This window comes from Spea bombifrons, chromosome 1, assembly GCF_027358695.1.
Source record: "Spea bombifrons isolate aSpeBom1 chromosome 1, aSpeBom1.2.pri, whole genome shotgun sequence".
NCBI classification, from domain to species: domain Eukaryota; kingdom Metazoa; phylum Chordata; class Amphibia; order Anura; family Pelobatidae; genus Spea; species Spea bombifrons.
The window spans coordinates 145,756,149-145,782,719 of NC_071087.1; the positions used below are offsets into that span (position 1 = coordinate 145,756,149).

At 39.3% G+C, this 26,571-nt stretch overlaps 1 protein-coding gene across 2 annotated transcripts in view; it reads right to left on the minus strand.

Annotated features, from left to right (window-relative positions):
- Positions 1 to 17,372: 17,372 nt before the first annotated feature.
- PIK3R1 (phosphoinositide-3-kinase regulatory subunit 1) overlaps positions 17,373 to 26,571 on the minus strand; it is a 31,556-nt gene continuing 22,357 nt past the window's right edge. The window contains exons 1-10 of one of the 2 annotated variants that reach the window (XM_053448002.1): positions 24,857 to 25,108; positions 22,539 to 22,638; positions 22,099 to 22,197; positions 21,809 to 21,989; positions 21,582 to 21,707; positions 21,319 to 21,461; positions 19,201 to 19,377; positions 19,042 to 19,110; positions 18,547 to 18,714; positions 17,373 to 18,457 (exon numbers count right to left, since the gene is read on the minus strand). In XM_053448002.1, coding sequence (XP_053303977.1) covers positions 18,268 to 18,457; positions 18,547 to 18,714; positions 19,042 to 19,110; positions 19,201 to 19,377; positions 21,319 to 21,461; positions 21,582 to 21,707; positions 21,809 to 21,989; positions 22,099 to 22,197; positions 22,539 to 22,638; positions 24,857 to 24,872 — 1,269 coding nt within the window. In that variant the 5' untranslated portion in view covers positions 24,873 to 25,108 and the 3' untranslated portion in view covers positions 17,373 to 18,267. Of the gene's footprint in view, positions 18,458 to 18,546; positions 18,715 to 19,041; positions 19,111 to 19,200; positions 19,378 to 21,318; positions 21,462 to 21,581; positions 21,708 to 21,808; positions 21,990 to 22,098; positions 22,198 to 22,538; positions 22,639 to 24,856; positions 25,109 to 26,571 lie in introns of those variants that run through there. The other variant, XM_053448001.1, reaches the window with a different exon arrangement.

Below are 26,571 nucleotides of genomic sequence, written 5' to 3' on the forward strand. Positions count from 1 at the left end.
GTCATTGGCAATGCCAAGTGTTGGCTGGAGTGGTATAAAGCACACCACCACTGATCTCTGATATGTTGAATCACATGATGGATAAATCTGGGTTTAGAGGATGCCAGGAGAACGCTACCTACTAGAATGCATAGTGCCTACTGTAAAGTTTGATGGAGGAAGGATAATGGTCTAGGGCTGGTTTTCATGGGTTGGGCCCAGGCCCGGACTGGCCATCGGGCACACCGGGCATTTGCCCGGTGGGCCGGGCCACGGCAGGGCCGCATTGACTTTAGGGGCTGATGGAGCTGCAGCTCCAGGCCCCTACCCTACCTACGGCCGCAGTAACGCAGGGCATAAGGGGCACCTGCCCCTTAAGCCCGCCGCAACTGCGACCGGGACCGCCACTCTAAGGGGCCGGGAAGTCCCCACCAAGGCCGGCCTTACGGGTCTGCGGCCGCACAGGGTTTAAATTAAAACATCGGGGTTTTTTTTAACTTTATTTAACATCCTCCATGTTAAATAAAGTTTTTTTTAACTTTATTTAACATGGAGGATGTTAAATAAAGTTGAAAAAAAAAACCCCGATGTTTTAATTTAAACCCTGTGCGGCCGCAGACCCCTAAGGCCGGCCCTGGTGGGGGCTTCCCGGCCTCTTAGAGCAGGGCGCCACACTCCAGGGGGCGCGACAGGGGGCGGTCCGCACCGGGTGCCGCTCATCAGGGGCTGCCAACTTGCGGCACCCGGCACTCCTCCAGAGACGGACAGTAATGTCCGCCGCTGGAGGAGCAGGCTCGCAGCAAGGGAGCGGTATCGGAGGTCTTTAACAGACCTCCGGTTCCCTTGAGTGATTTTAAGCCGGGTTCAACCCGGCTTAAAATCACTCAAGGGAGCCGGAGGTCTGTTAAAGACCTCCGATACCGGTCCCTTGTGATCTGCGCGGCAACAGCTGTTGTGCGCCGGGGTTTGCTGTCAGATCCCGGCGCACAACACTGAAGCCGCGCCCACCGACCCGGTGACCCGGAAGAAGACAGAGAAGACAGAAGAACTGAATAAGAGGAACGAAGAGGAGGAAAAGGAGCTGTAAGGAGAAAAGAGGAAAGGTAGGAAAACATTCAGTGAGAGTGGATTGGTATATATGTGTGGTGTGGTATATATGTGTGGTGTGGTATATATGTGTGGTGTGGTATATATGTGTGGTGTGGTATATATGTGTTGATTAGTATATATGTGTGGATTGGTGTATATGTGTGGATTGGTGTATATGTGTGGATTGGTGTATATGTGTGGATTGGTATATATGTGTGGATTGGTGTATATGTGTGGATTGGTGTATATGTGTGGATTGGTGTATATGTGTGGATTGGTATACGTGTGGATTGGTATACGTGTGGATTGGTATACGTGTGGATTGGTATACGTGTGGATTGGTATTCGTGTGGATTGGTATTCATGTGGATTGGTATTCGTGTGGATTGGTGTATATGTGTGGATTGGTGTATATGTGTGGATTGGTATATACGTGTGGATTGGTATATACGTGTGGATTGGTATATGTGTGTGGATTGGTGTATATATGTGTGGATTGGTGTATATATGTGTGGATTGGTGTATATATGTGTGGATTGGTATATGTGTGGATTGGTATATGTGTGGATTGGTATATACGTGTGGATTGGTATATATGTGTGGATTGGTATACGTGTGGATTGGTATTCGTGTGGATTGGTATTCGTGTGGATTGGTATTCGTGTGGATTGGTATTCGTGTGGATTGGTATATGTGTGGATTGGTATATACGTGTGGATTGGTGTATATGTGTGGATTGGTGTATATGTGTGGATTGGTATATGTGTGGATTGGTATATGTGTGGATTGGTGTATGTGTGTGGATTGGTATGTGTGTGGATTGGTATATATGTGTGGATTGGTAAGTGTGTGGATTAGTAAGTGTGTGAGAGTGATGGGTGTTATGCTGTACCATTTCCAATGTCTTTTTCATGATCTAATTATGCTCTAAAAGTACATCATAACTCCCATCACTCTATACTGTTCCATACAGTGGCAGAGCTGGGAGGCAGAGGCCTTGCACCCCCACCACAGGACTCCTGAAAGGTAAGTGAACTTTAAAGAGGGAGAGGGTAGATAGTTAGGAGGGGGTAGTTGCGGCAGGCTTAAGGGGCTCTGCGTTAATGCGGCCATATAGGACCAGTCAGTCCAGTCCTGACTGGACCTATTTTAAGGTGGGGGCCTGGAGCTGCAGCTCCATCAGCCCCTAAGTCAATCCTGCCCTGGCACAGGTGCGGTCGCAGTTGCTGCTTGCTCCGGCAACAAGGTAAGTAGGGTGAGGGAGGGGGGTGCAGTGAGAAGGGGCAGAGGGGGGTTAGATAGTGAGAAAGGGGGAGAGGGGATAGATAGAGGCGGTACATATTGAGAAGTGGGGAAGGGGGTTACATAGTGAAAAGGGGGAACATAGTGAGAAGGGGCAGATAAGATGAAGAGAGGGGGTAGTGTGAATGCGTATGAGAATGAATGAATAAATGTGTGGATGAATTGTGTGAATGCATATGACAATGAATTCATGTGAGGATGAATTGCTTGAATGATTTGTGAGACTGCATTAATGAATGTGTTAATGATTTGTGTGAATGATTAAATGCAAAGATGGTACGGGTGGGCTTTAACAATAAATAAATAAATATGGGCTGCTCAGGCTTAAATGCCCGGGCCTATTTTTTGTCCCAGTCCGGGCCTGGTTGGGCCCCTTACTTCCAGTGCAGAGGGTGATGTTAATGCTACAACATACAAAGGCACCAGTTTCTGGAAGGCTCTTTCCTGTTCCAGGATTACTGTGCTCCAGTGCACAAAGCAAGGTCCAAGGTCCATAAAGACATGGTTTGAAGTGTTTGGTGTGGAGGAACTTAACTGGCCCCGGACCTTAACCCCATCACACAGCTTTGGGATGAATTGGAATTCCCACAGGAACACTCCAAAGTATTGCGGAAAGCTGTTATAGCTGCAAAGGGGGTCAACTTTGTATTAGTGTCCATGGTTTTGTAATGGTATGTCCAACAAGTTCATACGAAAGGGTGATCAGGTCTCCATGTACTATATGGGCATATTCAAGACTTGATTTACTGAACTCCGTATAAAAAAGTAAACAAGGTTTCCTCTTTGTCATAATTAAGGTTGTCGCTGCTTCTGCAAAGAGAGATCAGAGGAGACCAGAAAATATCTGGAGAAGGTAAGTGAGCAGGTGTGTGGGGGATGGCAGATACAAGGCAATTCACAATATGGATGACCATTACAAAAATAAGAAGAAATAAAAGTATTTGTCATTGATAACACCAAGCTTCACTTGACTCACACCAGTATTGACTATATAATTAATCGATGTAGAGGCAACATAAGACATTTCACTTTAGCAGTTGATAAGTGGGACAGCCTTCCAGTAGAAGTGGTAGAGGCTAATATGGTGAGGGAATTGAAACATGTGTGGAATAGGCATAAAGTTATGCTGAATCTAAGACAAGAGCAAGAACTTACTAAGGTTTGAGTCTTAGCATCAGGAAAAGTGTGTAGGCTAGATTAGCTGAACTGGTTTTATCTGCCATCACATTCTATGTATATATGCTTCTATAGCTGATTGTTAGACTTTAGTTATAGGAAGGATTTATCCTTACATTTTCTTTAAACCAGAATTGTACATATATGTCTGTATATATGTATGTATAAATATAAATATATGTGTGTGTGTGTATGTGTGTACTCCAATATCTATGTCATATATTTAGTAATGTTGTACACATTTAAGTACATGGTATGCATCATTAGTCCAGACCCGGGAATGACACAGACATACAGTAGTTAGTTGCTCCACTCTGCTCAACAGCTTGCAATAAATCGGCTGTTACTCTTTCATTGTCCAGTGGGACCATTTCTAGGCTCATGCAATTTTCTAAGGCTGTTTCTGATCAATATAAAATTTGCTGAGAAGTTAGTTCACAGACAAGGAGGTGATTCAGTAAAAAAAAAAATTGTTCAGTGGTGACCGCTCATAATTTCCTTTCAGATGGGTTAATCTTTTACCCAAACACACTGCGGAGCTTGCAAATCCCACAGTGTGTTGCAAGGCTGTATCTGCATGAAACGATTATTCAGCTTGAGCAACCAATCTTCAGCATGACACGTCTGTGGTTTAATTAGAGACATGCAATTTATCAGCAGCAAGGTACAACCATTACATGGATGTACATATATATATATAATTTGCAGTGCAATTAATACTTTTTTGTACATCATATTTTACAAACATTTTCAAGATCATTAAATAAAGTACTGGAATGGAAGAATGGAAGACAGGGGGGGGCATTATTGGCAATCAAGAGGACATTTAAGTCTTTTGCATTGAAAACAGACAGATAACTCTAGCATTGCCATATTTGAGCTAGAAACAAGAACATTGGAAGCAGAAGGGCCGCTCCATATATATATATATATAGTGGATTAAAGTCTAATATTTGGATTGTCATTAAGTCATATATTTTCTGGATTAGGAGAAAGTGGTTTCTTAGTAAGAGCAGCTAACTTATTTTAAGAAGTTGAGACCACCTGAATCACTTAAGATTATAGTAGCTGAGAAGTTAGAATGTGTCTAAAATGCATGATAATCCTGTACAAATATCCACTGAGCTCATAGGTCTCATGTTCCTAGAGCAGGTCAGTCTGACTTGGTGCCACCAATAACAGCTCCAAGTAGCTTTTAGCACTCCATGGTGATAGATGTTCTTTTCTAAGTTGGGAAGCAACATAATGCCCAGAACATACCTGACATGGTCTAAACAGTATTCCTTCTGAGTTCATCAATCTATCACTAAATCAACACTTAAAAAAACATATGTATTTTAGCATTTGCAATTTTTCAGCGGGAGCACCATTTGGATATAGATATCAGGGTGACTTAGAGGGTAGGACAAACTCAGGGACAAGCCAGAGAGGTCAAGCAGAGAGGACCTTGTTCACAACTTTTCAGTTGCATGGGAAAATGCAAAGATCGTTACTTGTGGTAATCGCTATGTGGTTAGTATTACCCTAGTAAGAGCTCTGCCTTTTTACTCGTAGATAACCAGTTCACTTCTGGGTTGTTTGCCTTAGAATCACTGCAAATCTTTTACACTGCAAATCTATTCTATTTCCTCCTGTATCTGTTTTGCACACGGATATATATTAGATGTTTCGTAATTATGTATCAAAAAACATGATTTATCTTTTCACTTTTACTAGGGACTGATTGTTTTTTGTTTTATATTGGCTATAACCTGGCACTGTGCATAGTACCACAGACTACAATGATGTCCTTGGCATGGTTGGACTTGGGGTGCTGCCCTAAGCCTACCATGCCAATAACATCATCCTACTCAGGTATCTCTTTGTGCATAAATATTATAGAAGTGCAGAAATAAAATTGACACATAAATGGTCAGGCATTGGGGGCTAATCCCCCAGTGTTTTGGTCAGCGGATTGTGGCGAGTATGAACTGCAAAAATGCATCCAAAAGAATACCATAAACACATTTCTCTATACATTTCAAATAATTTAGCATCAAAAAGTCACATCTTAAAGGGTCCTGTTTCCTCCATAGTTCTAATAAGTAGCAGGTAACTACCACTGCAGAATAATTGCTAACAAATTATCCCCTGGATTTTCCACCGCACCATTTAACTTTTCAACTTTATTATTTATTATCATTTTTTAATAACCACAGGCTCTCTCCTAAACATTGTATGTTAAAAAGGTTCCCCACCATTCCATGAAAAATGTAAATTGAAAAAAAAACTGAAACGCAACCTTCCTTTTAGACTACCATGACCCCCTCTGGAATCATAGTGCTGAAAAAGTAGGATAGTAAGTAAAAGTGGTATGGGTAAAGATGTGCTTCAACTATTACGATTTTATTATACATTTATAAGACAATTTTACTCCGCATTACTCATCTGCACAATTCCCCTTACCCTGCTCTTTTCTGACAAATGTAGTTCGTTCATTTAATGAAACTGATATCTTCCGGGATACCCAGGGCCAGAGATTTCCAAGGGGGGACATGATTTAGATAATATAACTTTCTCATTTGTGATGAGTGCAAACACTCCATCCCAAATCAATGCTTTAAGCACATTTACCTGTCCTATTTCTAAATGATCACATGACGAGAATACAAGAAGAGTATTGATGCAGAAACTATCTGAACACAAATGCTGGCCACAGGTATTGCAAGTATAGATTAAGTCCATCTTTATTTTACTAATGGCTCTGTGTGTCACAATTCAGTCTTTCAATCCCATTACCCAATAGATGTTAAAGTCCCAAGAGTGCAAAATACTGAGTAATGGAAATCACTGAAGGAACTTAGAGATAATAATGCACAATTCAGCAGCAGAATATATTGCCCATTGTGAAAAATCTTTAGGCAACTTACAGTTGCAACACTTTTGTACCTTTTTGTCTTAAATGAACAATTACTTTTGAAATTGTGAAGATGCTCCATTAAGTATTTTTGTTTATTTTTGGATGGGTACATTTTTTACCAATTACATTTAAAAAAAAAAAAATAATTATAGAACATTTGGAATCCATACAGTTCAATTAAAGTTCTAATTCTAAAAGTTCATTCAATCTGAAGGAGAGTCCTGAAAGCTTACATGACATTACATCTTTAATGAAAGGTATCAATTTTGGCTAAAGATTCCTTCATTTCTCGGGCCAATACAGCTACAGTATATGCAATTTCTATGTATGTAATGTAATAAACTAATTGATTACCCTGCACCTAACATATCCATTTTAAGTAACTTCTGTTATTTGTCATGAGCCTGGGTACGCAGTGGGGTTACACAGGCTAGATGCAGTGGATACTTTATAAATATCTTAAATATTACACATATGCCTTTAGGCCATAGGCAACCTCTGATGCAAAGCACAGCCTTCAGAGCATGCGGTAAAATGTGCTGTGTGCCTTTAAGTCATGGAGTGCTAAGATATGACATCATATTATGGAGCTCAGCAGTGAGTTAGAGGGTTGTGGAGGGGTTGGCGGGAGGGAGAACCTACTTTATCTTGACTTCTTCTTGTTCAGATAGACCTAGCCAAGGGTGGATCGGCAAGGTGAGCAAGGAGATAACTGTCTCCTGGGTTTGTACCTCAAGCTTCAATGTGTGTTTTATTTGCAATTCATAGCCACTAAAGTCTCCTATGACAATGTTTACATGTTAACTCGATCCTTGTGCTCATTTTATGTATTTTGTATGCATCATCTTGCTGAAAGTTGTCAGTGATAGAAGTGATTAGGCATTGTAGATATATAACTTCTTGATAGAATATATATTATTTCTTGATTCCTAATCCAAGGTTATGTGGGCTTCATCATCTGTTTGAGACTCAACCTTTGAGTGCAGCACAGGGAAATATATGAGCTGAGCATTCCACCCACAGAATGTTTCAACCTTAAAGATCTCATTAGTGCAGGATAGATACGACTCCGGTTCATGCACGGGAATCATAACGGCATCTAGACAACAATTCTGCATGCTTATGGTGTACTGAAAAGAGACAAAAAGTAAAATAAAAAAATGCTTATCCCAGTGTAGACACATCTTAGACAAGCACACAGGGTATGTCATATTTTTATGGCATTTCTTCAGATAAGGATAGTTGAGGGAACCCACAAAGTAAAAATGTGACATACCCTGTGACTGCAAACGTTTGGCTATAGGGGAACGCTCATATATATTTCCAGCCCTTTGCAGTGCTGAAAAGATAAAACATCGGCCACATGCAAATAGTGGAACCCGTGTAAGGAATGTAAATGTGACATACCTTGTGTCCCTCTCAGAGTGTGCATGTCTCAGAGATGTCCTCAGTGGCATAAGTATATTCTAATCTAATGGAGGGATTTTGTTCAGCATAAGCAATGCTAAATTAAATCAAAAGTTTAAGTGAATATTTAGCATCCTGCTTTAACTGGATGAAGGACAATCCCATGAAAAGGCCTGGCTGCTAGACACCCATCAATGAAATAGATTTTAATAATTGCCACCCTCCAAAACCTGGAGTCACCCATGCCATTGCTGGTTCAAATGCCACAGCTGGGGAAGCCCCCTATAAAAAAGAAAGCCGAGTGCAGGAGCAATATATAACAATATATAACAATATACAACATACTCTAGGTCAGTTGTCTAAAGAACATGTGATGTGTGAAAGAACAGATCACAAATGTGATGGAATGCATAGTAAATTCAGATGCAACCCAGACCTATCTAGCATATGATTTTACAACAAGACGTGTAACATGCCCAAAGTATCAGTTCAGATGAGTGTCTAACTTGTTGCAAATAGCCATCCCACTAAAATTAGAAAACAAGCCAAAGGTCATCAGTCTCATAAAAAATGCTCATCAATGCAACACACGCTTGACCCAAATGGTCGTGAATATTCAGCGCTGGGTAACTTGTTATTTACAGTGGTAGCTGATTGCTTTCCATCCTGATATGCCCTCATGTGGTTTTCATGGGACAGTCGCTTAAAATAGCCCAATTGCCACCTTATGCCAAATTCTCTGATGTCCCACTGTCTTATTATACAGTGCTGTGGACTATGGCGGTGCTATATACATAACTAAATAATAATAATTAGCTATATACAGTGAATATGCCCATATCTTAAAGGTCATTGTACCTAAATTTAGATTGTAACAAACACAGCCTGTGGCATTTTAGCGATTAAATTCATAGTTGAACCAGATATTAACTCAGGTTATACATGGGTGGAAGACTTAATGAGAAACCAGTTATCCTACCTATGTGTATAATGCACAAGACACCCAAACAAACCTAATTTAAATTTAAAGGTTGGTCATCATGAGAAAACAGGACAGACACAAGGAAAATCTCATAAAACATAATTGCTGAAGAATAGATGGGAGTGGGTAAAGTTTATTCTGTAATAAAAAATGTAAAGATATAGAAATAATATAACTACTGATAGGTTTATTAAGAATAACTACATGCATATAATTAATAATAAAACTGAATGAGTTATTGGTGTTTTCATTATTGGGTATGATAGATACAACACTTTGTGGAACTGTGGGGGAAAAGCACAAAATTGCATATTTTTGTGTTTTTCCCTTCTAATGAATATTTCATCACATTTTATGTTGTATCTGACATGTGGGTGAATGTCAAGCTATATTTATAGACCATCTAGTTTATGGCCTTACCGCTTACACTGGGTGAAACCCTGAAACCAGAATCATGTTTCGTTCTGAGGAGCTTCTTTGGAAAGGACGAAGAATGGAACAGGCAGGACTACTCTATGACATTGATTTAGCTGCTGTAAGGCAAAGAGGGAGTATCTGTCTTGAATGAATTGTGAATTATAAATTCATAAATTCTAAATACAACATTAGATGGTGTATACATTAAATGTATAGTTAGTATTTGTCTATAAAGCACCAACTAAATATCGTTAAGGTGTACAGAAAGGAAAATGGTTGAAATGGCAAACTTTTTTTACATTTTATATATATATATATATATATATATATACTGTGAAATCCTTATAATTCTGGATAAGTTTTTAGAACTGGTTTCATTTTGACAAGTGAAATGCTTGAGATGATAAAATAAATATTTGGACAAGTGAAGATGGGGATATACGATATACAGTTTGATGTATTTCCTAGAAAAAAATATTGAGGATGAATGTTACATATCAGTATGTTCACCACTACTACTCAGGACCTCAAAAAAGTGCTTTATTACATAATAAACACATCTCAGCAGCCCGATGAAATGATGCATTTGTCTTTCTATCTTTTGTTTTATTTATATATGTTTAGTACATATTTATTGTGGACCACTGTACACCCCATTACGCTCTAAACAAAGCGTAGACACAGAAAGAACATCAATCATCTATAAAACTTCATGCCAGGCTACAACATCTCAACTGCTTCAGAGTTCCAACTGTTTCAGGAACTTACATATACGCGGTATAAAGACTAATGGTCTATTTCGTTTAAATATCACAATTCATTGTTAAGTGAATCACACTGGAAGTCTTTACCACATGCCATGCCTGCTGTCATATTGTAATTGTAATGATATTCTGTTATCGCCCTTTGGATATACGTTTGCAGTATATTGTACTCACATGCTGTAAGTTATTTGATTCTAAGAAAAATGAATGCTCTCAAATGAGACAATATGGGCTCAAATCAATGCCCCATCTCAACCTTAAGTATTATTAATGGTCCAAGAAAATGTATGATTTTGTGATTCAACTACCAAGCTAAATTCAAATATGTAGTTGTTTTAAACTGTACCTGCTAAAAACAATTACACTGATTTTTTACATTGTAATGAGCTTCAGCTGTGGCAATAACTTGCACTTACAGTACTTTGGAGCTTTCATTTGATTTTATATATGTAGTGACAGTGATTTAGAAGTGTCACTATGTTGTCATTATATTCACTAAATGTGTACATGTCTTTCAACTATTATCAATCATTTTTTTTATTTGTTCCGTGGTAGTTGAATTGCTTACTGGTGAGTCTGATCTGCTTTTTTTTATTTTTCCAGTAGATGAGTCATAAAGCAGAGCCCTGAGGGTTCTATTTTCTGTTAAAAGACACGTTATATAAGTTATGTAAAAAGGAGGAGTGTATTAACAGATGATATAAAGTTGGGTAAATCAGCATTTCACCCGCTCCTTAACATTTATTCAATAAACTTCATCTAATGTCTATCATAAATGACAGGTGGTAGAAATACCGAAATTGAAAAAAAAATAGAAACAAGAATCTTAATGTATCTTCAATATATGTATTGTATGAAGTGCTGCGTAAATTGTTGGCGCTATATGAATAAAAGATAATAATAATAATAAACATTTCTATTTAATTTACTTATTTGTGTGTATTTATGACTTATCACTTATGATTTGCATATGTCAGGCATAGTAGTGGAAAGAAATTCTGTGTCTCGGAATGTATTGACTTTTGCTCAATCATGTCAAAAGTGCACCAATGATAGTGGTGAGCAGGGCAGCCTGCAAAGCTCTCCATCGATGTTCCCTCAGTCCCAGCCCGCTGATGGAGTCTGAGTGCTGCGATATGACATCAGTATAAAGTATGAAGTATGAAGACTGCGAGGGAGCGAGAGACCAGATGCAGGCAGTTTTGGAGCCATAGTTTAAAGGTGTTTTTATTTTCTCGATATCAAGTACTGTGGCATAATAGAGCTCTTGAAAAGGGGGTAAATGGTGTGTGTATATATACATACCGTATTTACACACACTATATGGACAAAAGTATTGCGAAGGCCATCCACACGATATTGGGAGTGTTTCTGTGCAGGGGCATAACTAGAAGCGAGAATCAGGGCCCCTGTGCTAGAATCTGTTAAGGGCCCCCCTGACCCCCCCGGTTCTCAAGCTATCTACCCCTCTCCCTCCCTTCTCACTCTCTACCCTCTCCCCCCTTCTCACTATCTACCTCTGTACAAACCACAGGGACAAACTCTCTCACGAAGATGGAGCAGTGGAGAAGGAGAAACGGAATCACAGACGAAGCAGCGGATGAAGAGAAGCAGAATTTAAGATTTCACAATGGATAAGGGGGAGCGAACAAGGAAGAGCACAGAAGCAGAGATGGACAAGTGGGGAAATAGAGGAGGTTGTCGGAGAAGGTGGGGTAGTAGTGAGAGAAAGTGTGAGGACAAAATGAAAATTCTGGACTTTTTTGATTCTGTTTTATTGGGGGTCCCTCTTATTTTCAGGCATTTGTATTAATTAACGAACTTAAGAAAAATTCTTAAAATCCATACGAATGTAAAAGGCAAGTCTACTATGTAATATGCTAGTGCTCTATAAATATAATTATATTTTTTTTTAGCACCTGTGGATTATGTGGCAATGTCCTGCCAAAAATTGCTACACTTTACAACCCAGATGTGTGAACGTGCGACTCCGTAAGACGCTAAAGAGACTAAAAGCATAATCAATGTACTATAACTGTGCATCCAGTGAAAAAATACTAATGTTCCTTATCATCTCACACATGCGTTTCAACCTTTCGGGTATATCTCTTTTCCATAGTATAGTTCACCCAATGCATTTTGCTTTTGTTAAGGTTGACTCAAGTAACTTTTACATATCTTATTATATTACAAAATGTTTAGTAATTTTGTGACAACAGCAACTGAGTAAAGATAATTTATATTTATGGTTTTTATATTGTAGTAGGAGTGCAAGCGACAAGACTCCATAACTGCTGTCTGACGTGGAAGATATTTATTTTTCTAAAAGGAAACGATCTGTGACATCGTTTAAGGAGGACTCATTAGGCACATATATATAGTCTAAAGAATGGCAAGAGTTTTTGAATTTATTTTTCTGAAAAGTAGACAACCGTCTCCACCAGGGGCACCTAAATCATGGATTGTACGAGGTCAACAGTAATGGCCCGGTGAAGAGAAACAGGACAGAGCTATGGGCATTGCTCAGAATAAATATACTTCTGAGTGGCATCCTGGATAGAGTTATTTTAAAGATGTACAACCCAGCTTTCAGGCAGAAAATGACACACTGCAGGTAACAGGTTAAATGCTTCAGGCTGGAAATACTGTATAAAGATTTTGATTGATGTAGAGCAAAGTGCACCCGGCTTTAGTTTAGTGACACGAGAATTAAATGAAAGTAAGTGATGTATTGAAAAGCAATGGGTAGAAGCAGCGTTTCCTCTCGTAATATAATTGACAATGTGTGTTTGCGGTGGGTCACAGAAGATCTGGTGGCGGGGGGGTGGTGGATTGCATCTTCAGAGACATTACAATGTGTGTCGTCTATCATAGAGGGTGATTATTTGCACAGTCGGTTGTTTCTTGCATTAGTGAGCACTCAAAAAGATGCTGAAAACAAAGATAAACCAAGAAGCAAATCATAAGAAATATAATAATTAAGATGGAGTATGCTGCAGATGATCTGCAGGATGCTCTTTAATTCATGTTCCTTCTCTTTCAACAGACTGAAGATATCTTTTCCAGAAGATATTTTGTGGTTTTATCACTAGAGTAGGGTAGGGATGTGGTCTTTTGTATTATATAAATGAACACCTCAAACATGAACAAAGGTGAAAACCATGACCTAATGTACTATATATAGGAATGAATGAGAGTGGTCACCATTTAAGCTGTACAGTTATTGTGTGCCCTGGTAAGAATAATGAATGCATAAAACACTTATGATTCACATCTAAAAGATTTTATCGGCTCAGCTAGCTTAGCCCATATCTGACGACAACCAGTAAGCAAACCACATGATTTTATAGAAGGAGAGGATTACATCATCTCAGCTCTGCCTGTGTGTATCAAGTTCAATGAAAGCCTCAACCTGCCCATCCCCCAGCTTAGAGGAGAAGCCGCACGTATTCAGCTATAAACCTGAACTGTCACCTTAGCCAAATGCTACATTTTACAGTTCTATACGCTGTTTGTGTATTGAAACAAGCAGTGTATGTGCATTACATCTCGTCATAGGGAAAGTGATCTTAACGTTATATTATCAGAATTACTTATTATTATTTGGGGAGGCAGCCTTTGTAAGGGTGGAGTGAGGAGAAGAGCAAGAACATCATGAAATTGTTTAGATAATGTTGTCTCTGCCACGCCGTGACACAGATCTAAGCTTCTGTGGAATTAATGTCTAAACATAGTATCCCCAAAACAATTACATTGATTGTCAAGCAAAAAACACAAGCTATGGGTGGTATAGAGTTAATGAATTTAGACATGCCAAGGCTTGTTCTCGAGTCAACATAATCTTGGTAGAAGTCGCTCTAGTCAAGGTCAATGGCCTCCCAACCTCACCTTCAGCGTTGCATTTGGCTGTGCGGATTACATTTTGGGGGAACACTGAGAATTTCTATTGAATTACATTATATATGTAAAGGTGTTAAGGTATTGTGGCAATGCGGCTAAGAACAGAAAGAGCCTTTGCAGCTTCTACAGTATAAAAGAGGACAGCCACCAACAAAGCATGTATAGGAGCGAGTATAGTGGAGCTCGATTCACAAAATCTCAGTCGTCATCTAACCTAAGCAACAGGACACTACTCTGTTTAATTGCATACAACAGCTCTACAATTATATTGCATGTCGGGTTCTCATGGCTTTTATTGATATACAAAAAATATGGTATTGTACTGATGGAGATGTTCTAGTATTTAGGACACCTTTAGCAGTATCTCCACCACACAAAATCCTGTATACAGAGAAACCCATTGGAAAATTCTCATGGACTTTACAATACTTATTATTTTGATTGTAAAGCCAACTCCTATATGTTTAAATCACCACCTGCTTAGATTCACACAGACTTTGCAGATTACCTACACCCTTTATGCCCTACAACAGGGGTATGGAAACCAAATGATGGGAGTAGATATGTGAATAATTAAAAAGTAGCTAAATTATTGTGTAGTTGTGACTTGCAGTTTTTAAATATGATAAAAATCCTTTGTTTCAGCTGTTCTGTTTCTATCTATCCATATGTAAAGTGAAACCAAGCTATTGACATCTTTTGATGTCATACTATGTACCTAATAGCACTGGAGATGATGATTTCAAAGGGTGCATATTGGGCAATCCTTTGTGATCATAAAAGGGTCTTTCTGGCACACAGGCATTGTCTTGTCATCCAGGCCTGCAGGTTATCCCAAATGAAAGCTTTGTAACACCATATTCTTCTCACCACCTCAATAGTCTGTTTCTCTCCCATCTAACCCCATCAGACACCAGAACCACCAGCTTTGGGAAACTGAAAAGGTGACTGGGCTCAGGGAAGATCTCTCTTTTGTGCCGTCTTAAACACAGCCCTTTAATATCGTACTGTGTTAACCATGCATCTCAGGAAATGTCTGGAGGTTTGGCCTCCAGAATATAGGGTGAAAGGATCCATTCTATAACAATTAACTTTTTAGTGAAAATACCAGTTACCAGCTGCAGGTGAATAATTTTGCCGTTTGAACTTTTTTTTTTATTATTTTTTTTTACAGAAGCCACATTATACAATACTGCAATAAAATAAAAAAAAACAAGAATTTATTTTAAAAGAACCTTTATTCTTTTTGAAGGTCTAATACAATGTTTTAAAGCAACTTAAAACGAGACACAGAGCTTTATCAAAGCTATAGCTCAAATTTTCAGAGGCACAACTGTATTGCCTTGTAAAGGCAAGTTACTATTAACCATCTTTACCAACCCCCCAACGAAAGACCACTGTATTAATGTTTAAAGTAATTTTTAATGTTGTATAAACATTGAACATAATTTTGTATGAAACAGGAATAAAAAAAAATAGCAGCACATTGGGCAGCTAATGCAGTCATATGGTGACATGATTTAAGTGACATAGAAAATCTAGATGCATTAAGCTGTTAACGTATATAAAATTTGGCATGTTTTGCCCATGTCAGGCCCATTTCCAAAATGAGCCTGACTACCATTATTAAAAAAAAAACACTTTCTTAAACTGAATGCCATGCATAGCAAGGCCTATGTTACAGGCAGCAGATCCGTGCCCAGATTTAGTTAGGTAACAATTTTTACCGTAGCTCACTGCTAATTACCATGTACAGATGTGGGCTTTTGCTCTGATACAGATTTCCTCTTTACCTACCAAACATTTTCTGTTTTAAAAAAAAAAAAAATCCAAACATTTGTGCTTAAGAAAAAAAAATGTGATGTACCTTTATCTTGATGAATAGTGCATGTTTACTATAAAACATAATTAAAGTGGGGGGGAAAAAGCCTTTTAAGATCACCAAGTAAGGTGCTGCGGCAAAATATGGCTTAGGTGTGGACACAAAAAATGTCTGCAAGTCACATGGTCTTAAGAGATGCATATAAATTTCCTTTATAGTTTAAATCACCAAAATAATGGCTATGATAACCCAGCAGTTCTAAGTTATGTATTGGCACAGAAGAACTTTACACATGCTTTCTAGTAAATATTTATCACAAATCTTGTGATTGGCAACACAAGGACATTAAACCAATGGGTGCCGGAAGGTTTGTTAAATTAGAATACTTCAATGTACTCCTGTTTTAATTTAGCACATGATTTCGTGTTTCTTTTTAGAAAATGCATATAATACATAGCTCATTAGAGGTCTGAGACATTCAGGTCTTGTGCAGGTCCAGGGACATTAGTGGGAAAACAGTTCGAAGAAAATGAAACACAAATTACTAGTTTAAAAAGGTAGCACAAGCGGTACAGTGATGAATTTATAGTAGTTCACAGGCCAAAACGCTTAATAATAGCATAGATGTTTTCATAAAACACTACAAAGGCAGGTAACCTGCAAAAACAAAACTCCAACGTAAGTGCCTCACCGAGACGCCTGATCTAGTAAAAGTTAATCTAAATAGCAATCCAGACTCTGTATCAACATCTTAAAAAGTGCTAAAATGATACTGTACATAGGTTGGAGCCAAACGCTTTGTATCGTACGATATTTTGTATAATCTGGAAATCAACCCACTAAAACCTTTGGAAAAGTATTGCCCAACTTGTGACTTAAAAAGTGGTGGGATGACTACAAATCCCATCATCTGCGTGAGGACTAAAGGAGCAGCGGTCCGAAGACTGCTTAGAGCATTAAGCTGGTTAACATTTGTGTCAGACGATCCGGGCCCCCACACACAAAACAGCACAATGATAAACTTAAGAGATCAGAGCAGGGCATTAAAGACTACATTGTACTGCATATCTAATATGTATGCCATCTTTGCAGAAACTCATGATTCATAGAAACATTTCATCGTGAAAAAAAATGCAATAATATAACTTATTGTAGAGATTGCATGCAAACTAAATAAAATCATGGGGTTGTATATCTGTATATGGCATAAGCCTTGTGCATGCCTTTTCTTAATTCATAAGTAGTCTGGCAGAGGACTAAAAATGCCCTAAGCACAATAACCAGTACCATTATTAACCATATGAAATTAACCATAATACAACACTGTCAAAATCTGATTTAAGTTTATATATTTATATACTCTAAAGGTTTACTTTATTAATAAAGCAGCTCTGAAGCTCATTAGGCACTGCCCAATAACATGTTAATCAAATATTTGTATTGGATTTTGAATTTTTCTTTCTTTTTAAATCTTGGGCTTAAAGCCCAATTCTATACAAAGTCCATGGTAAAATAACTCATTTAAATTCCAAGTTTCTCTGCATTTATTAACCCCTCCCATCCCCCACTACCCCAACACAGACATACTGCACATCTTAAACACAAAAATCTAGCATAACGAAACAATAGGTAACATTTGTTTTCGATGAAAAGTATGTTATTGGTACATACAAAAAGTAAAAACAAACAATAATGAAAAACAGCTTAAGGAAAATTGATGTTGCATAGCATTAAGGATTTAGCAGTCAGCAAAATAAAAAATAGACAGTTTGGTATTGGTATCCTTTTGATAGCTTGTCACCCAATGCTATGTACATGATATTATATACCTATATATGTGAATTTATATAGATATACGTGCACCATCTTCCATCCTGTCATCTTGCACATTAAATAGGTTCTTTTTAACATAATTTCCACTTTAGTTTCCTTTCTTAGTCTTAAGAAAAACACTTCCTGGCACTTCGCTGATTGGACTTTGTCAATGAATGGAAAATTCTAGTTCCTTTTACATTTCTTTAAGAAATGAAGAAAAGTGCCATTCTGCTACATATATTTTTGGAAAATGAAACAATCCACAAGGCGGTGTAAGAAGTTCTGGTACGCAATTTACAGGGAGTCCTTAAAAAAAGGTGATGATGGAACATTTCCCCACAGTACACCTTGGCTTCTTGGATCTGCGGTGACCAACATACAAGCTAATAAAGCTTCAATAGAACGTAAACAAGCACCATGGTAGAGGCCCCTGGGTAGCTGTAGGCCTGGAGATAGGCTTTAAATGGCATATCTTTCCGTTGCTGTGCTTCTTGTTCTTAGAAAGCAAGCATGATAGCTTAGAAACATACATTCACAGCTTAACACTCATCTCCTGCGTCCATGGCGGAAAAAGCTCTCATCCCATTTGAAGATAGCTTTGATACTGCAGCTCAATCTTGTGAAGCGGGCCAACAAGGGAGCTTTAGATTTCTCTCTGCCGAAATAGGCCTCAGTGTTGTCAATTTAGGAATAGATTCCATAGTCTGTTAGCTGTTCATCGCCTCTGCTGTGCATATACAGGGTATGCTAGCGTGACGTTCAGAGAGTCATTGTGCTGTACAAGGGACGTATGTTGGTAATGGAGCACCAGTTCTTTCAGAGAGCTGTACAAATTGTATGGTTCTGCGAATCCATATCCGGTAAGAGTTTTGTTTATGACACAGTGCTTAACCTCGCCATCCGCCCTGCAGGAAAAATAGATGCAATTTAGATTATGTGGCAAACAATATATCATGTAGCATTATCAATGTTCCAATGTAAAATAAATACGTACACCACAGAGCATGCGTAGCACCCCTGCTTGCTACTCTCTCGCACAAGGAATGTTCCATCTCGCTTTCCACGGAGCAGATTTTCTGCTTGGATTCGGTTTATACTGCCAACATTCCATGTTTTCTCTTCATGGTGTGGCAGGTCCTCATCTTCAACCGTGGAGTACTGACTGAAAATAGAAGAAACATTCCCGGTCATACAAATAGACTGACAAATGAACTTTCTGTCGTTTACCTCTGCAGGGAATGACATATGCAATGAAACAACTCAATCATTTAGGATAACGCTCCTTTTTAGAAAAAAAATATATCTATCTTTCTGTTAAGGATAACAGTATGTACTGTTTGGGATAGCAAAATGAACTATATCTCTCCTATTTAAATTTTAACAATCTAAGATCAGAGTACAGGGATGCCTGTAGAATGCCTTAAAAATACCGAGTTTTATTTTTCTATAGGGTCATAGCTGAAAATTTCAGAAGCACAAAAATACTTACTCTTCTGTGTTTTCGTTTCCAAGCCACTCGTTTAGTTTCTTCTGTCTGACTCCTTTTTGTGTCAACCACCTGTCAAACACAATAAAAAAAAAAGATACCTTAGATCACATGAGGCTTACATAAAGAAAGAGTAAATGGGAATAATGGAATGCTTCTTACGTTAAGTACTGGTCTCTGGTTTTTCTTAGCTGAATCAAGTCTGGTTTGATGCTGTTCATACGTTTGTCAATCTCACGATATTCTGCCGCCTGTTTCTTCAAATCTTCCTCCAGCCTACGCTTGCTGTCCACAATTTCACTAATTCGGGACTTAAGCTTTTCATGATTGTGCAAAATCCTAAGGGAGGAAAAATAGTATTTTAAGTATCACATCTGAAAACACAACGCTTATTTGGATCACCAGTGTTAAGTGTATGTGATAGAAAGCCAGCATTGATTTATGCCGTTTAGGGCTGCAACTAACGATTATTTTAATAATCGATTAATCGGCCGATTATTTTTTCGATTAATCGATTAATCGGATAAAAAAAACAATATGCAAATTTTTCGTTTATTTAAAAGAATTTAATGAACTGGATGTTAAAAAACAACTTAAAATTTACATTAACATTCTTATTTTGTTATGATGTAATAAAAAACAATATTTTCAAAGTACAAGAACCCAAACACAATATTTATGAAACAAAATAACCCCAAACATTCTGAAAAGAGGTGGACTATTACTGTTCAAGAAACTTTGCCCCAGCACTTTGCACTTTGCACCCAGCACTTTGCACCCAGCACTTTGCACCCAGCACTTTGCACCCAGCACTTTGCACCCAGCCCTGGCACTTTGCACCCAGCACTTTGCACCCAGCACTTTGCACCCAGCCCTGGCACTTTGCATCCAGCACTTTGCACCCAGCATTCAGCACTTTGCACCAGCACTTTGCACCCAGCCCTGGCACTTTGCACCAGCACTTTGCACCCAGCCCTGGCACTTTGCATCCAGCACTTTGCACCCAGCATTCAGCACTTTGCACCAGCACTTTGCACTTTGCACCCAGCCCTGGCACTTTGCACCCAGCACTTTGCACCCAGCCCTGGCACTTTGCACCCAGCACTGGCACTTTGCACCCAGCACTTTGCACTGTGCCCCTGCACCCAGCCCTGCCCCCACATTCTGCCCTGCCCCCACACTCACACTCTGCCCTGCACCCACTCTGCCCTGCACCCACACTCACACCCTGCCCTGCATCCCCACCCCCACTCTGCCCTGCACCCAGTCTCCCACTCTGCTCTGCACCCACACTCACACCCTGCATCCCCACCCCCACTCTGCCCTGCACCCCCCACCCCCACCCCCACTCTGCCCTGCACCCCCACCCCCACTCTGCCCTGCACCCCCACCCCCACTCTGCCCTGCACCCACACTCACGAACCGCTCTGTGCGAATGGAGCCACTCGCACAGAGCGAACCGCTCTGTGCGAATGGAGCCACTCGCACAGAGCGAACCGCTCTGTGCGAATGGAGCCACTCGCACAGAGCGAACCGCTCTGTGCGAATGGAGCCACTCGCACAGAGCGAACCGCTCTGTGCGAATGGAGCCACTCGCACAGAGCGAACCGCTCTGTGCGAATGGAGCCACTCGCACAGAGCGAACCGCTCTGTGCGAGTGGAGCCACTCGCACAGAGCGAACCGCTCTGTGCGAGTGGCTCCATTCGCACAGAGCGATTCGCTCTGTGCGAGTGGCTCTGTGCGATCCGTGCACATAGACATGAAGAATACTTACCTCCGGAACGCGTCACATCCGTCACGTAGCTAGAAGGCGGAGACTGCAGAGCGTGTAGCAGAAGCGGGGAACGCTCGCGGAGGTAAGTAAAAGGAGCCTAGTGCTCCAACAACGAATTGATCACTCGATTAATCGATAACGGAAATCGTTATCGATGATTTCCGTTATCGATTATTATCGATTTTATCGATTCGTTGTTTCAGCTCTAATGCCGTTCAATAATCATACATGCCCTAAATAATCATTTTTCCCCAGAAAAAGGGGGGTGGGGGTGCTAATTAGAGGATGACAAAACCTCACGTTTGTCTTGTTTGCCCAAAACATATTTACATTACATAAGATGGCCCCTTACACGTAGCTAGGATGAGCATTTCTTCCAGGTTCTAATAATAATAAAGTTTATTGGGGAAATCAAGCAACGCATTGAGCAAAGTTTATTGACTAGCTGAATTTTCCCATCGGAGCAAAACAAATTGAACAATGACATGGTTTACTGAAAACATACCTTTGTATTTCTTTCTCATTTCCTTCACGCCTGAATTTCTCGATATATTCCTTGCTGTATTTTTCTTGTGTTTGGCACTGCTCCTCAAAGATTTTTATGGTTTCATTAAATGCTTCAATTGCAGTTCTTTTCATTTGAATTTCCTGCAATGCAAAACCAGGGGCTCTATTTAACAACATAACGAAAAACACTAAAATACAGCCCATATCAAAACAGACTAAAACCATAATGACTACAAAAAAAATAGATTACACGTGACATACCTGAGACGTTCTGGTGTAATCTTCATACAGTCTATCGTATTCCTGATTCTTTTCTTCAAACTGTAAATTATATTCTCGTAATTTCTTCCCGACAGCTTCAATACTGTCTTCCTTGACAACTTGATCCTTAAAAAGAAAATCATGGTTTGAAAAAAATGCGCATTTTAAATCTTATAGTCTAAAAAATTTGTAAAATGTTCGTGTTTAGCACCCTGATTTTTAATTACCTGTTGTAACTTGGACACTGGGTACGCAAGTTTTACATCCAGCTTAGGGTTGTACTGGGCCAATGACTCATTTCGGTAGTGGTTGATCAGCTCAACTACAGAGTTAAATGTTAAGGGATCTGAAAAGCCATATTTTCCATCCTGGTGAAAGATCTTGATTAATTTGTTATTTCCCCCTTTCCTGAAAAATAAAATAAAAATAACATAAATATGCATTACACATTAAAAATCTAATATACACAAACATAATTCAAAATAAAAAATAAAATATACAATAAACCACTGTTTACCTTAGTGTAAGAGTATAGTCGCCATGCATTTTTGTAGAAGCATCTCGTACCAAAAAGGTACCATCAGTTGTGTCACGTAGCTTCTCGTTTACCTCCTCTCTAAACAGAAAAGGTACAGGTTGTACATTACATACGCTTAGGTAGAAAGTAAAAGCATCCAGTAATGATACAAAAACTCATTAAGTGTAGCAGAAAAGAAAGCACTAGCACAAAAAATGCATTATACAAAAATTACGTGGCAAATCACATAAAATATGTAAAGCCTAGGTAAATATATTCAAATTGGTTTAAATAATGATGGCCGCCTAAAGAGTCACTATGTTGGAGATGGGAAGGCCAAGAATAATGAATGGTACTTAGTACTTTTTGTACTATAATGCTGAATGACTAAAGTTTTTTTTTTTATTACTAAATGTTTATTAAAAGTCATATATAATTACCTCGAGATGTCTCCCCAGTACCATTCTGCGTCTTGCAGAGACATACTGTGATTCGTACCGTTACTTGTTACAGCAGATTTCGGAGGCTTTGGTGGCAGTGCTGGAATGAAGAAGAAGAAAAAAAACCTCTTTAACTTGAGTGTTAAACTAAAGTCATGCTTCTGTCAAGCAATTCATTTTATCAAATACATGTTTGAAGATACTAAAAATGTGTGAGAATATAAAGCTTTGCTTAAGTAGACTTCACAGCATGTAACAAAGGCTTCTCTGAACGTTACTTAATGACGGAGCACACCAGGTAATGCCACTGTGGGAAAAAACAGTTAAAAGCTGTGATCTGCAAACACAGATTTGTTTCTAAGCTTTCTTTAATAGTTTTTTTTTCTAGCTCAACAATAACCGTAAGGTTGTTTCCACACAAACCAGTTAAATCAAGGATAACATATACAGTATATTCATAATGTGTCTTTCAGGGAAACAATGTTGCAATTAGATGAAAGACATTCTACATAACAAGCTACACACGATATAACTGTGAATCAAAATGCTTAAACCTAGGGAAACCATAACCAAGCAGATGAACAGACTTATTAAGGCAACAAAGAGAAAAAATAATGTTGACAAATACAAAAAAAATCAACTGGAAAAACCAGAGACATATTTGTTTTGAAAAGCATTTGTGATAAAAAGAAATCCAGATATACCGACGACAAAGCTAGGACAAAAAACCACAAAGAACATTTAACAGCATTACCTTGATCGTCCATTTCTAAATAAAACATCAAGTCTGAGCCGTAATGAATATCAGATTTAATGTATTCGGGGGCTAGTTCATCCATAGTCCACATGGCATTGCACATTGTTTCGCAGGTTAGTCGAATGCTGAGAAAAACGCTATACCTAGATTTCAGTAGCTTTCTATTCCCTTGAACACCTTTAAGGGGGCTGCACCTTTAAGGAGATTACATCATTCAAGCAATCCTATAGAACGTACCACTGAAGAGCCACTCCTGTCCCTACCCTGTACCGACATTTACTGTAGAGGGAGAGGATATCTATTTGACAGAATCATAAAAAAAGACAAAGGGGAATTGCTTTACGTTGGGTTTCTCACTTTTGATCATATTACGTGAGCTTTGTAATTCCTCTTTTATGACACTGCTAAATGGTATGTTCCAATGCTGGCAGACTGACAGAAGCCGATCTGCTGCAGCAGCACGTAGCGAGGACATTCTCCCCTACACGTAGATTGCCGCGATCATGCCTGAGCTACTGGTCACCGTGTCCATACCAAGACTCCCAAGAAAGAGGCCACACAACGGAAGAGGATGGCAACTAGGAAATAAATATTCCCCCCACACACACATACAGTATATACAGCAAAGAAACACAACTCAAGTGATCACCATTGGAGCCATCTAATTTCTACAGCTATTTACATGTACACCAACAAACGGCACGAGAGGCAGACGGGTAAGAGTAATCATCCATTTGTGTCATGAAAGGATTACATCATATACAGAGTGTAATTTACAAGCGCAGTAATGTCCACTCTGAAGTGACCTCAAATAGGACAGGTGCTAAACATCACTTTTGTTGGACAAGAAGATATAGCGCACTCAATACACTGCCTGCTGTTATTTGTAACAGACCACCAAGCTTTAAGTTACATAGCCATGATGTAAAATACAAATAAGTAAACCGCATACTACAGAACTATTGCCATTAACTAGAGAAACCGCCGCTCCACACAAACACGACCTATGGGATTCCTAAAGATCCAGGCGCAGATTGCATGAACGAGGGGCACACACAGGAATCATAAAACCCGCTGGAACTATTCGAGGGGAGGGCCATGCACACGAAACGTGACAAAAATGACTGCAGTTTATTCTTTGCAATAAAAAAATGGAACACATTAAAAAGGTTTACAGACTGAAAACGATGTTCATACATCCATGTACCTTACATACATGTCTAACTGCAGCAGAACTCGCCACGGATACTGCTAGAAAAGTGTTAATAGGCAGTGCACAGACTGTCACGCTGTCACGATCAGGTGAACGCTCTACCCAAACCAGTCTAGCTTGCTCTGGATGTCTGTGCTAAATAGTGCAGGACGGGGCACTGACACGTACATTTCCTCCATATCTCCAGATCATCTCTAACTAGAGACCAAAGGCAACGAGCCTCAAAGCTGCCTTCAAGGTTCAATAGCAAAAGAAAAGAAAAAAAATCCAGACGAGCTAAAACAAAAAAATTAAATAAACCACCAAAAGCAGGTATCAAATAAAAAAAATTAAAAAAATAGGACTTACCCTGAATATCATGCATTATTATCCACCAAAGTAAATCCTTAAGTCCCAAAATATCTTCAATTACACAAAGACTGAAAATATTTCAAGAAGAAAGTGCTATGTGCGTGCGTGAAAATGGACTATCCGCGAAGAAGCATTAAATCCTACGGGCGAAAAGTCTCCAGTGCGATGAACTGAGCTCCTACTTTGTTCCGTGATTAAGCCGCAGAGGTAATGCAGTGGAATCTAGTCCTTCATTTCGAGTTAATGATTACAAGTGAAGGCGATTTCAGTACAGTACTCGGGAGAGGAGGAGGGAGGGGAAAAGGCACAGAGGCTTTAAGCTTTGCACGTCTCTCGGAGATAAAGATCTCAGTTTTATGATTAACTCTAGGAGGTTCAAATATTTGCTGAGCTAGGGATTTCAGGTGGGGGGAGGGGCACAAGAGGCTGTCAATCAAAACTGAAGCTGTCATCGACTAACAAGTGGCTGATACGGGAAGCACCCTGCTTTTAGCTCGGTAACGGAGATGACCATTGTGCTGGGACTTTAAATAGTCTCTGTTACTGGCTTCTGGGTGCAATGTTCAAACACCAAGGCAGTCAAGTACATCTGCGAGAGCAGCCAAATTCAGGAAGTGGCTCAGCTCACCAGCAAAAAATAGAAGCAGATCGCTGGCACGCGAAAGCGGCGTGTACCTCCAAGAAAGCAGAGACCAACGTGTCTGCGCAGATACCCCCTCTCATTCATCAGCCAGCCTGTCTGCCTGCCACACAGACCCTAACCTCACACAACACTAATACAGATGGACCAGAAGCATTTAACCTCCGCACGGCCAGGGTTATCTTTATTTCCGTGTCACACGGCAGCTCCAGGCGTATTGTTCTGAACGTATTCACACAGTGTATACGTGTGTGTGTGTGTGTGTGTGTGTGTGTGTGTGTGTGTGTGTGTGTGTGTATACACACACACACACATTATATATACATACATTTATACATACACACACACATCTAACTTTCATTCTGTAATTACATATTTCAACAAGCAACAACTTATTTATATTACCAAGAACTACTGAAAAATGAAAAGTACAGTGGTTTGAATTAAAGAACATTTTTGCACAAAAGCCTTTGACCACAGCACTGATATCTAATACAGCAAAATACCCAAACAGATCATTAACAGACTAAACAACCTCACATAAAACAAAGCTAGAGAGTCAACTTAAAAAAAAAAACAAAAAAAAAACAAAAAAAAACTGTACGTTATCATCAATGCTTGAAATGTTAAAACTGCAGCAGGTTAACATACCACCAAATCTGTATATATGATATGATAAAGAAGGGCACATACTGATCCCCGCACAGCTTGGAAGTAGAAAGTTAAGTTTGTCTTACTGCAGAGTGACCTCTGGTGGCTACTTCTCTACACAAAGCAAATTCCCACATCTAGAAACGAACAGCGAAATGATACAACGAACCTCTACAGGCTTACAACTTAACATTAAAGATTTAGGGGCAAGGCGAGTGCTAAATCCCAAGAATGAAAATGGGGTTAGATCGAGCGAACGATAAAAGCCTCTACAGCTGGGTTTTAAACAAATATGCTGTAATATAATGTAAAAATGCGTGTAAAAACAGACCAGTCGACAAAAAAAAAAAAAAACAAATCTGTAGCTGTAAAGATATATAGGATAGTCAATCTATACACACTGTACGGCGTCTTTACACGG